The sequence below is a fragment of the Lepidochelys kempii genome, chromosome 9 (assembly GCF_965140285.1).
Source record: "Lepidochelys kempii isolate rLepKem1 chromosome 9, rLepKem1.hap1, whole genome shotgun sequence".
Taxonomy (NCBI): domain Eukaryota; kingdom Metazoa; phylum Chordata; order Testudines; family Cheloniidae; genus Lepidochelys; species Lepidochelys kempii.
In genome coordinates this window covers 11,499,856-11,512,814 of record NC_136388.1, presented here as the reverse complement: position 1 = coordinate 11,512,814, position 12,959 = coordinate 11,499,856, and the positions used below count along the sequence as shown (strand labels likewise).

General features: G+C 41.1%; 2 protein-coding genes across 3 annotated transcripts in view; one reads left to right on the top strand and one right to left on the bottom strand.

Annotated features, from left to right (window-relative positions):
• USP13 (ubiquitin specific peptidase 13) overlaps positions 1 to 12,860 on the top strand; it is an 80,424-nt gene extending 67,564 nt beyond the window's left edge. Inside the window, exons 17-21 of one of the 2 annotated variants that reach the window (XM_073359304.1) lie at positions 1,638 to 1,781; positions 2,505 to 2,671; positions 4,866 to 5,028; positions 8,068 to 8,152; positions 11,579 to 12,860. In XM_073359304.1, the coding sequence (XP_073215405.1) occupies positions 1,638 to 1,781; positions 2,505 to 2,671; positions 4,866 to 5,028; positions 8,068 to 8,152; positions 11,579 to 11,588 (569 nt within the window). In that variant the 3' untranslated portion in view covers positions 11,589 to 12,860. Of the gene's footprint in view, positions 1 to 1,637; positions 1,782 to 2,504; positions 2,672 to 4,865; positions 5,029 to 8,067; positions 8,153 to 8,793 lie in introns of both variants that reach the window. The other variant, XM_073359303.2, reaches the window with a different exon arrangement.
• Positions 1 to 12,959, bottom strand: part of PEX5L (peroxisomal biogenesis factor 5 like) — a 199,542-nt gene that overhangs the window by 8,844 nt on the left and 177,739 nt on the right. The gene's annotated exons all lie outside the window — the stretch shown is intronic.

The window sequence follows — 12,959 nt, the reverse complement described above, 5'->3', positions numbered from 1 at the left end:
TTTTATAACTTGGGGTAAATTCACTTTGGACAAAATTTTGGCGTAAAAGATTTGAGCCAGATGCACTTTGTTGTCATTGTTTAACTTAAAACACAGTTAATTGGAGTGGAAGAAGTGCTCTGAAATTACATGTGTGATATTTTTTTTGGAGTTTTATTAGTAGCAATTTAGGATAGTTTTAGATTAAAAAGCTCAATTTTCAAAATGTATGTGGGCCATGATCCAAAGTGCATTGAAGTTAATGCTAACGTCAATAAGTGTTCGATGAGGCTCCAGTTTAAGAGGTTGTGAGTATGTTTTTCAGAGAGATACCACTTAGTATTCTTTAAACATTGTTATTGCCCACGCAGGACTCATCTAAACTGCAAATGGGGAAGGGAATTGCTGGGGGCGGGGGGGGCTGGTTATAAAATTGTTGTCCCTGATCCTGCTACATCACAGTTGTAATTTGTATGCCATGATCTCACCTTAAAAATGATCTATAACTGGCCCAACACCTTGGATCTTTGCTATAAAGGATACACCTATATTTGAGTGGGAGGTCTGAGTCCCAGCTCATATAGACATATCCACGCTAGCTCTGCTCGAGCTAAAAGCAGCAGTATAACTTGAGTGGCAACTCGGGCTTGCTGCCAGAGTACATACCCAGGTGCTTGCTTCATGTGAGATACTGAACAATAGCGATGCTTAGTTGGAACATTTGGGGGGGGATTATATTTTTTTTATCTTCATATCACAGTGTTGTTCTGTGCTCTGCTGTTAAAATGCAACACCACCACCAAAAAGAAATACATTATATTTATATTTGAAAAGTAGCTACAGAGCAGAAGCAGTGGCTGCTTTTCAGATAGGGTGAAATTCACACCAGTACAGAGGGTTTACATAAAACTGTCCCTATGACTTATGCCCCAGGTCTTAAGTGATATGGGAGGCCTTAAAGAAACTCTGAACAAGGTGAGGAGCAGTCCTCCTCCTATTGACATCGATGAGAGTTTTGCCACAGTCCTCAAAGGGGCTAGATTGATCCTATCATGTGTCTTTTATAATTTGCTGGTCTGGAGGATTTTAGCCAATGTCTCAGCAGGCAGACAACATGACCAAAAAATGAGAATTATTTCCAAACAGAATGTCAGAGTTGCTGCTTGTAAAAGCCGTTATAGTCAGAGAGAGCTACAATACTCAGAGAACTGAGGCGTCTTCACCAAGTGTCACTGCTGCAGATAAGCTACTTGTGCTCTATCTACTACATCAGAAGTGGTGTCATTACAGAACTGACTGTCCATGTACCGACAGTGACAGATCTAGTACTCTTAGAAACTGCAAATCTCTGCCAGGCCTGCACTTCAGTGGTGGGTGACTTGTTTCTTATAAATGCTTTCTGTAAAGCACTTCGGGAGTTACTCAGGGTGAAAGACGCTCTGTGTAAATCGTTAAGATAAAAAGCTATAAATAAATCACTAATTGCCACTATAGCGATTTGCATAAAGCTGCTTTTTTTTTTAAATGGGTGTTTGTTCCCTGCAGTGTTAAAACTACCCCAGTGATGCAATATATAGGAAGCAGCACCGTATACAATAACAAATATTACAAGAATGGACTGATTTTGACTTTACGTATTAGAGTATCCTCTCTTGTAGCTCCAGATATTGATGAATCTTCAGTGATGCAGCTAGCAGAGATGGGTTTCCCCTTGGAAGCATGTCGGAAAGCTGTATACTATACAGGAAACATGGGTGCTGAAGTGGCTTTCAACTGGATCATTGCACACATGGAAGAACCAGGTCAGTAGTCTCAAGGGTTTGAATGAGACCTCGCTCTGCTGTGCATCTTACTTGGGTCAATATAAAGTGTAACGCCATGCATGGCAAACAAATCCTATCGTATCCCTTTGAAAACTAGAGAACACAAACTTGTCATTCTCTTAATGTGCCATAATGTTGGTAGGAGTAGTACTCATTACTATAAACCTGATACAGAATCCAATCCTCTGAACACACACCAGGCACCCATTGCCCGGAGAAGGCACAGCACACCCATGTTGCACCAGAAGTGGTATCCTGTCCCCAGTGATAAAGTAGCTGGTGCTGAAAAGCAATGGTGGGTCTACAGCCCCTTGCTGCTGGTCTTGGGATCGGAGTTGGATATGCAGCTGTATGCCTAACAAGTATGGGTTGTCTGGCAGTTGGATTCCATGTTGGGCCCTGGTCTGATAAACCTGGCTTCTTTATTCCCTGGATGTACCACCATGTAGCCTTGCTGTAGCACACTGAGCTGTTCCAGGCAGCACAGTGTGGAAGAATCCACATACATGCCTTTCCCATGTGCATATTCATCTTCCTACTTTTTTGAGCCTTCTATGCGCCTGCTGTCCAGATTTGGCTATGCGCCTGCTGTCCAGATTTAGAAATGAACTTTACACAGGTGTTGTTGCTATTCTTGAGCTTCCATTCATTGTTTGGTTATGTATTGATGGAGTAAAAAAGTGAACTGTTTGTCTTTTCCAGATTTTGCAGAGCCATTAGCTATACCTGGCTATGCGGGAGTTGCTTCTGCCGGAGCAGCTGGTCTAGGGGCTATTGGGCTAGATAACCAGCCTCCAGAAGAGATGGTAGCTCTCATCACCTCCATGGGATTCCAGAGGAATGTAGCTATTCTAGCACTCAAAGCAGCAGTGAGTCTCCAGGGTGGTCAAGAGAAATTTTGGTTTATTTTTTTTAAGGATGAAAAGACACATATGCAAGGAAACTCATGAGATGTGCTCATGAAGGAATTCAGAATTTTCTGGTGGATGTGGGGATGCAAGGAGAATGGAGTCTTGAGGCAAGGTTGGCCCCCAAGATAGGTTGTGACAGGGGTGAGGAGCAAGGGTATATGAATTTCAGGTGAGTATTAATTTGGATGTGACAAGAAGGGGAAGATAAGAAGCACTAGACTCTCCTTCCTAGCTGTTCTGAAGCATTCTGGGTGCATGAGAGCAGTGTGTCCTGAGGATGGGGAGCTCCCCAGTTCCTTTCTTTGGGGTGTTTGTTGAAGAGTTGCAATCCCATCTCACATGATTGTGTTCTGACTCACCACCCACAGTTATCCAGGTACAGCGATCTTGTGGCCCCTAAGAGACCCACCGTGAGAGAGGAAAGATCTCTTTCCGGGTGCTGGAGAGATGGGAGACTTCACCTTTGTTTCTCTTTATATCTGTTCCATGCCTCTCCACCTCCATGTGGGATGTTAATCAGGGAGGAGGGGGAGTTAACACTGGGCTCTTCTGCCTTCTTTTCTATGCTGTAATTTCCCATTTTCCATTAATACTAATACTTCCTCAGACAGCAACTCCTGGGCTGCACTGACTCTTCCTAGCCCAGTTGCTGGGCTCCCATCCAGTGTGATGTGCAGGAGTGCTCCAAGCAGCGTAATCACTCACAGATGACAGTTTCCCTTTCACGTGTAGTTCTGTGGCTTGCATAATATTTGTGATCTGAATTCAGAACCATAGGATTAGGTCAGGGGTGGCCAACCCTAGCCTGAGAAGGAGCCAGAATTTACCAATGTGCATTGCCTAAGAGCCTCAGTAATACGTCAGCAGCCCCCGATCAGCTTCTCCCCCTCCCCTCCCCCACCCCTAGCACCTCCTGCCCACCGGCAGCCCTGCTAATCAGCGCCTCTCCTGCCTGCCGCAATCAGCTGTTTCACAGTGTACAGGAGGCTCTGGGATGGAGGGGGGAGGAGCAAGGATGCAGTAAGCTCAGGGGAGGGGGCGGGAAGGGGCGGGGCGGGGGCCTTGGGGTAAGGGGTGGAGTGGAGGCAGGGCCTGGGTTTGAGCAGTGGAAAGTTGGCACCTGTAGCTCCAGCCCCGGAGTCAGCACCTGTGCAAGGAGCCACTTATTAACTTCTGAAAAGCCACATGCTGCTCCAGAGCCACAGGCTGGGCACCCCTGGACAAGGCTATTGGCTTTCCCTTTTATTCCTGAGCCGCTGAGTAGGCTGTATGCTTGCTGGGATGCTACCTTCAGTGCCATAGCATGGGTGGCTGGCACTGTCTGTTGAAGAACAGTGCAATTCAGGCCTTTCCTAGACAGATCACTTACTCTTTCCTGTGACTTCCCAGGACCTATTGGTTGCATTGGCATGGTACCTAGGAGTCCCAGTCGTAGACTAGGACCCCATTGTGCTAGGTGCTGTACAAACACAGCACAAAAAGACTGCCCCTGTCCCAAAGACCTTACAACCTAAGTAGTGGTAAGCAAACCTTCTGTTCCAACAAGGGAATATGCCTATCAAATTAGGTAGAGGGCAATTACAAATGTCACCATTCCTGCATTTTGTGTGTCTTGTAAACTACTATTTTGATTTAACAGGGATTGAAAGATCTAAACTGGCTTCACTTTAAATCATTTATTAGAACCAAAATCCCAATCCCAGCCATTTTTTATCCAGCATGGTGGGGGAGGGAAGGTACTTTGGAAATTACAGCTTTGGAAACCAAATACTTAATGCTGGCTCCAGCTAAATCATTGTGATTATTTATAGGACTGATACAGCCACTTTTCACATCAAATATAACTTTAAAAGCCTGTGTGCTTAAATTAATACTGTTATCCTGTGTAATCCAGCACCCTATCATTATTGGCAACCGTGTGGTGCTGAAAATGCTGCAGGGAATCATTTAGTACTAAACGAATCCAAGGTCAGGAGACTTGCACAGTGGGTGCTGAATGCTCATTTTCATAGAGGCAGTGTGTATAGCTCAAATGTACTGAATGCTGTTGATCTCAGTCCTTGTTCTACTTATTTAAAGATCAGTGTTTGTATGGTAGCTACAATGTTGGTGAACGCACTAATGGCTGGTGTTTTGCTCATTTGACTTCCAGAATAATAATTTGGAGCATGCACTGGACTGGATCTTCAGCCACCCTGAGCCCGAGGAGGAAAGCGAGTCTGCTTCAGATGTGATGGATATGGAAAATAATGCTAATGCCAACATCCTTGCAGAGGCAGGTTCAGAGGGGCCCAGGATCAAAGATGGGTCTGGAAGTAAGTTCCCCTCAAGCAGTGGCTTTAGCTATCATGCTGCAATGTTGCACCCTCATCTCCATCTTATATATTATACCTAGAGCTCTTCTCTCTCTTGCAAAAAATTAGCTTCACTGAGTGTTTGGAGTGATGTCCAAACAATCTGTTTTTATTCCTGTCTGTGCCACTGTGTGTGTGAGAGAGAAAAACCTTGGGCAAGTCATGTGACTTATTTGGGCCACAGCTTCCCCATATGTAAAATGAGGATGACTCCAGCTTCTCAAGGCTGTTGAGAGGCTTAAGGTTTGCAAAGTGCTTTGGCGTTCTTGGATGAAATGTGCTATAGAACTGCACAGTATTAGGATTCCCATTCTTATCTCCAGACCATTTGATGAGTCACTTCTTTCTTCACTACTGCTTCTGTGAGAGGAGAATCTGTGCCCCACTTACAATAGCTGAAAATTGCTCTCAGGCCTCGTCTACACTAAAGAAGTGTAATGGATTTACCTCGGCTATCTAGTCACTCTAGGGCACGTCCCTAACATGGGCACATGACACCAGTGCACAGCAGAATTTATGTTGGCATAAAATACTTTGGTAAATTACCAGATTAAACTGGGCTGGTGCAGCCAGCCTGGGGTTGCATTGATGTAACTCCATTGATACTTGGTTCATATTTCCTTAATGTAGGCAGAGCCTTGGAGAAGGTTGATTTTTGCCTGCAAAAGGGGCAGGCAAATTCAGACAAAACCTCCCAGAATCCTGTTGCCCTCATGTCTACATCTTGGCAGGGGGTTAGACTAGATGACCCATGTGGTGGTCCCTTCTAACCCTGTGATTCTATGTCGCAGTGCAATAAACCTCATATTCTTGTGTTGGCATTAATACATCTGCTTTCATGGTGCATCGCCGCCTGGAAATCTTGCTGTCCCCAGGGTCATTGGATATCCTTTACTCACCTATTCTGCATAAAATATAATTTCCGTCTTTCATTATGAGGGGGAAAAATACAAAAATTCCATGCCTAGAGGGAGGAGGTCCCTAAAAACTAATCAACCTAAGGATTCTGCTGTTATTACAAGCCACTTGAAGTCTAGGTCTTTTTGTTGATATGTAATCTGATGATTCATTTAATAGGAATCATTATCCTACATATCCATGCATGACTTCATTGATTTCTCTTCTGGTTTTCCTCTGAGAATCTCATTGTCAGAAGTAATAGAGCTAAGTAAACCACAAGATGGGGCTATTGTACAGCAGCCAAGGAATGTAAAGAAGGCAAAGAATGATAATAAATTCAAATGCACTGGGTTACTATAGCACAATGAAAAGGAGGACTTGTGGCACCTTAGAGACGAACCAATTTATTTGAGCATGAGCTTTCGTGAGCTACAGCTCACTTCATCGGATGCATACCGTGGAAACTGCAGCAGACATTATATACACACAGAGATCATGAACCAATACCTCCTCCCACCCCACTCTCCTGCTGGTAATAGCTTATCTAAAGTGATCATCAAGTTGGGCCATTTCCAGCACAAATCCAGGTTTTCTTTGTGTGGGGGGGGGGCGGAGGGTGAGAAAACATGGTCTCTGTGTGTATATAAAGTCTGCTGCAGTTTCCACGGTATTAGAATTAGATATGTGTAATCAGACTTCGGAGGATGTGACCCTGTTTTGACTGTCTGGGGTTCCAATAATATACTTTGAGGCAGTAAAAGGGCCTCAGAACTCCCTCTCTGGGTCAATACCCAAGTCATTCCCATTATTCAGTTGTTTGAAGGAGTGTAATCTGTTTAATTTTGGTCATGGCTGTATTTAGGCTTGGCAGAATTCAGTTTTTTTAACAGTTTCACTGGATAATTAATACTGATGGATATTGTTAAGATCCTCACCCCTCAATTTTTGTCAATTTAAATTTTCACAGTTTTTGGAAATTTTGGGGGATGGAGTCGGGAGGGGGATTTTAGACAATTATTGAATGACGTTAGATGTTGAGATTCAAAAAGTTAAATGAAATAGTTAAAATACAAATTGTCAACATCACATGTCAAAATATATGAAGTAAATATCCTTACATTGACAAATCATACCTGTTTTTACTGTTGATTTGCTAGTCCACTCCTAACAAGCCTAATTCAAAAGTCTAAATCTGTGGATTTTGACTCTAATATGTTCTCAAACAGCATTTTTCTTCCTTTTGCCTATTTGTAAATTTAGATTATGTAAATATAAATATATATAAATATATGTTCATCAATTTGTGTGCATATGGTGAAATCAATATTTACCAATAAAAATTTAATCATTCCAAGTCTAGGTATACTGTGCGGCATAGACAAATACAGAATAAGATCTCCATCCCTGCTGTGCACAAAAAGCCTTTTCTTCAGTTGTCCTAACAATGAACTCTTTATGGTTTTCTTCCTGTTGAGAAGCCATGCCTGCATAATATGCTGAAGCTGTTAAAATTATTATCCAAGGGCTTCCCCCAAATTTTAAGAATTATGTATGTTTGTGCGGATGATGGGGTTAAAAGCCATACGGAGGACTCAGACCAAAGGCTACTGTAGGATATAGTCCGTCTTTTTCATTTAATTTAGAGGAGCTCAAACATTCATATCCATGAACTTATCTAATTCGTGTGCAGAGCCAATTTTCACCACCCTTTGACCAGGCTGTATCTAAATAGCATATCTTACATTTCAGTGATGTCTTGTGTGCATCAAGATTGAAATCCATACCCTTGCCCTGTCCGTTTTGTCTTTCATAGATTTGGTCATATGTTCATAGGTATAAGCTGATTCAGACAGTGTTGTGTGTGCACAGACATGTGTTGGTTTGTGCTGCATTCATGTTTGGTGAAGGTAAGTGCTACACGTGAAAGGGGACAACTACTGCTGGGTTAATAGAAAGTGTTTTTTGGGATGTGAGGTCTGAATCAAAGGTGCTTATATATTTGAAAATGCTTTTCTGTTTAAAAATATTGTCTCTTGGCTTTGTGCTGTGGTGTCAGCAATGGAGGAGTGATATTCATCATCTCTGATATTTCTTACGCAGGGTATGAGCTCTTTGGGTTCATCAGCCACATGGGAACATCCACAATGAGTGGCCACTATGTTTGCCATCTCAAAAAGGAGGGAAGGTGAGTGGCTTTGGGAAAGGAAGGAAAGATTTGGTTTCTGGATGGCAAGCAGGTCCTGCATAGCATGTCCTCATACAAAAATATACGAGTGTTTGTTGTCACACAATATATTTCTGTTATCTCATTCAATCAGTGGAATGAAGGCTACAAATGTTATATAGAACTGCACTTGGTTTTCCTTGTAAGTGTGTGTGCATGCATGCTGAGGCTACTGTAATCTATACCAGGGACTGGGCTGATATAGTACCCGGTTGTCTTTGTAGAGAGGTCTGTGTGCACACTGGGGCTATTCTAATCTGTACCAGGGACCTGGCTGATGCAGAACTTGGATTCTGTTGTGCTTGCCATCCACCCCCTCCTCCTTAGCTGTGAATTGAGCACCCTAATTTCTAGCAACTGGAAACCATCTCTGGTTTGCCTTCATGCCCTTCTCCTTTCTTAATTACTTAATTCATAAGAAGCCTGCTTCACCAATCACTTTGATTTTCATTGTGCCTCTTGTTTGTACGTTGTCTGATTAGATTTTAAGCTTTTTAGGGTAGAGATCTGGGAAGTCCTTAGTGTCTTGTTGGTGCTCTATTAAAGGAATTAATTACAGCACTTTAGTCCTCTGGATACTCATCTTCCTATTTTCATTTCAGATGGGTGATCTACAATGACCTTAAAGTCTGTGCCTCAGAACGACCTCCCAGAGACCTGGGCTATATTTACTTCTACCGTAGGATACCAAGTTAGGCCTCAAATACGTTATTTGGCCTTAAGAAGCCATAAGCCTTTTTAATCCGCCAAAAAAAAAAAGTATAAAAAATTAAAAAAACAAACAAACCTTGGACTGCCAAAAAGCAAAGGAAAATATGGGATATTTATAGTTTATTTAAAAACACAGTCATTTGATGCCTTCTTAAGTGTTAGCAGGGAAATTTCTATTAGGTGGTGATGTACTATAGGATATTTTAAATTGATAACCATTAAAGGATACCTTAAAACCATGCAGATTACTAATGGAGTTTGCAACTAGCTCATGGAGAATATGCATTTGTTTCATAACTACACTACAACCCAATTACTGCCCTGTGGTTCAGCTATGTTCTCAGAAGACCTTTGGGGAATGTACATTTCTACGATAGTAGCTGCCCACTGCTTCCAACTGGAGAGTCCACACTGGTTCTGGATGTCACAGATTTGCCTTTGCTTCATGTATAGTTGGAGGGGGAGAAACTGTTTTCCATCACAGAACATGCCTCAGTCACGATATTATTTTCAGTACAATAAGGAATGACTTATATAGCTATGTATATTAGAATGTAATGATACAGAACGTTTTGTTTTGCCTCCTTGATGCTTGAAATCAAAACACACCAATGCAAAATTTGGAAGCTGTTAATCCCTTGTCAGTGCCCGCTGCATTATGCCAAATAGAAATGGTGGGTTTTATTTTATGTATTGAATGTGGGTTTTTTTAAACTCTTCTTGAAATCCTGTTATGTTTTTTAAATTATCCCAAGAGATTCAGGATTGCAAGTGGCTGAAGGAAACCAATATGCTGATTTAATAAGTAATGCTACCACTCAGGAGTAACAACCACCATTTTCCTCCAAAGGCATTAAAAAAGAGGAGCAATGTCCCTTTAATTGTTGCAAAGAATTTTGTGCTCATACCAGCTGAAACCGGCTCCGTGACAAAGTGCTTGCAGTACAATTCTGCTTTTTGCCAAAGGTTGTTTAATTATTTAAGTTTCTTCCATGGATGGAGGAAATTGCTTGGTAAAATTGCTGATTTATTGATTTTTTTTTTAATTTATAACATATCAACTTTCTAGAAACTTGCAAACACATTGATAATTTGATCTGCACAATGCTCCCCTTATACATGGGCTTCTGGGGTTTTTTGGCCACTTTTTGTCCCATTTCCTCCCCTCCCCCGTATTGTTTCCTTATTTCAATTTGAGTCATAAACAAGAAGGGGCCTGTGTGTGAGGGCGGGGTGTTAAATTGTTGTTGCTGAATAGTTCTGTTTTAGAAAAAATTACAATGGTGAATGTGTAATCTTTTATGTTTCCAAAAAAACAAAGTTCACAATATGTTGGCTTCTGCTGAGAGACCGTTGGTAAAATTGCCTCTTATAATATTACTGATCCCTCAGAATAAGTTGGAACAGTCAAAAGAATCCATGCAGAGTGCAGGAGAGGCAGGGAGTTGTAATTATGTCTTCTCTGCATTTAATGTCTGCAAGTTTAATAGCAAAATGCAGGCAATTGTACAACCAAAGGGAACCTGAATTTAAAGATTCTGGTTACAACTAGGGCCTCTTTTTAAAGTCTGACTAAAAACTGTTCCCGTAATGTAACAAAGCCTGGTATAGATCACTAAGCATGGTAATATAGGCCTAGTTTTCCTTATCAGTATTTGATCTGAAAAGTGGTACTAGATGTAGAGAGAAATTCTAGTTCAATAATTCTGTAGTAGTGTATTTGATGCCTAATCACTGGGAAAGCTTCCTCTATTTAACACCCTTCCAGGCACACTAGAATGGTGGTGTACCACATTAGAAGTGGCTCCCATAAGATTAGTCTGCCTTGTCATTCTTAAGTAGTTCATTGTAGACAAAATAAAAATTGCCAGCAAATCTACTTGTTCCTACAGTATTTTAGCTATTTGTGTCTTTCACTAGCAGTTGCCTATTCTGAAAATTGAATCAGGAAAGTATGCAGTGGCACATCCTATATTTAAAGTGAAGAAGCTGAACTTTCAGATAGTTTTAATTTTTTTATTTTTGCTTTTGGCAGTAAAAAAGGAAAAGATCACTTTCATACCCAGTTATATTTCAAAGAAGTGCAACAACAGCTTTCTCCTCTGCTTCATGAACTTAAAGGGCTATTTATAAACTGGAAAGGTCTGGTATGCATAACCTTTTTATTTAGAGACCTTGGCTAAGTTACAGATCATGGGGTCTTTACCATGCTCATTGTTAAACTGGAAACATGGCAAAGCTCCTAGGAATAAGGATGGAGCATGAACTCTCACAAACCATTTACTTGTATATAGAGATATCTAAAACTGGAACAACCGTGTGTGTGATATTAATAAAATATCAGACACACTTAAAAATCTAGCAGGTGAGAAGCTGGAAAGTGATAGTTAAAAGAAAAAAATTAGCTGGCTGTAATAGGTGTATTTTTAGTGTCTGCATTTCTGAAATCCTTTTAGTGCAAGTATTGTTCAGCCCTTTGTGCTGCGTACACTACAAGTGGGCAAAAGTGCAGGGTGCAATAAAGGGGAAAGGCTGAATGACCTTTCATGAAAATACAGCATTTGAAAATACCTTGAAGTTCTCCAGCTGTTTGTGCATTTTGTCCCCTCATCAGTTTTCTCCTTCAAATTTTCAATGTACTGTAAATTCTTTTTTTCTTCTCTTTTTTCTTCAAAGATATGACTAAAGGTGAACAGTGACATTGGTACCTTAGGATGCAATCATCTGACTCTGGAACCTAGAGTGAGAGGTACACCTGTTTGATCCATTTAAGCCCTGATCTAGAAAAGCACTTAAGCGTATGATAAGTTTCAAGAAGGTGGGTAGTCCTATTGATGTCAATATGGCTACTCCCTATGCTTAAGTACCTTGCTGGATCAGGGCAATAGTGAGTGACTTGACCAATGGGTGATGGGAGGACTTGTGGTTCAGCTGGATTCCAGTAACTGTTTCAAGTTGTTGGTTTTTTTTATTTGTGTTGTGAGCTTCTTGGGAGTAAAGGTTGAGAAAAAGAATCACTTTGGCCCAGATCCTTAAAGGTGTTTGAATTCCTAACTCCCGTTGATATCAATGGGATTAAGGTCACTAAATGCCTTTGAACTAAAAATGCCAGTTATTGAATCAGCTGAATACCATGAATCAAGAGGCACAAAGTAAACAGCTGTTTTATTGTTAGAGCTAATCATAAATTTCTGAATTATGAAACTTTTGGGAGGAAGGGGAAGTGTTTGACAATTCCCCCCCTCTTTTTTAAATCCTGCTTTATTTCTAATGGAGTCTAGAACCCACTGTGATTCATGGTGTCCTCTCTCCAAAGCAGAAGTAGAATGTGGTTCTTAAAATCCTTTTATCTTGCTGGTTAAAATGTAATTAGGATATAATCTTAATTAAAAAATAATAAAGCCTTCAGCCAGTCTGGGAGTCTTTGGACCTGATTCTCCTTTCCCTTCTACCAGTTCCACACTGGAGTACCTCTGCTGAGTTATTCCTGATTTACACTAGTGTAAATGAAATCTGAATCAGGCCCTGTTTCGTAGGAACTTTCAACTTCATGGAGGTGCAGTAAAACTTGTGACATGGATGCATTAGGTCTTCATTGTAGCTTTTAGAAACAGACATCCAGCTAATATCTTTGTTTTCCATCCCTGTGGCAGTCATCTCTGTTTTCTTTGCTATCTGACTTCAGATGCATTGAACGACTATGCAAAACATGTTGTAACTGGAAATGCCTTTTTATTCCCCTCCCATTCCCAGCCCCCCCTCATTAATGGATCAGATCAATTTCTGATTCCTGCCACATCTTTTGAGGTTTTCTGTTGTGTACTGGAAGTGTTTGTAATAGTTTATTTTGCACCATTCAGCATTGTTTGCTTGAAGCACTGGTAACATTTTGGAGAGTATTTGTTTGAGATAAGAAGGGATATGAATGAAATATTGTTGCAATTGTTTTAAATTAAAAAATATTCTCACATCTTGGGGATCATGTTGTCTTTTTTGCCTCTTTCTTTTCTTTGAAATCTCAAGTTAACTGAGCAGTTTTTGGTGGTGCGAGTTCGCA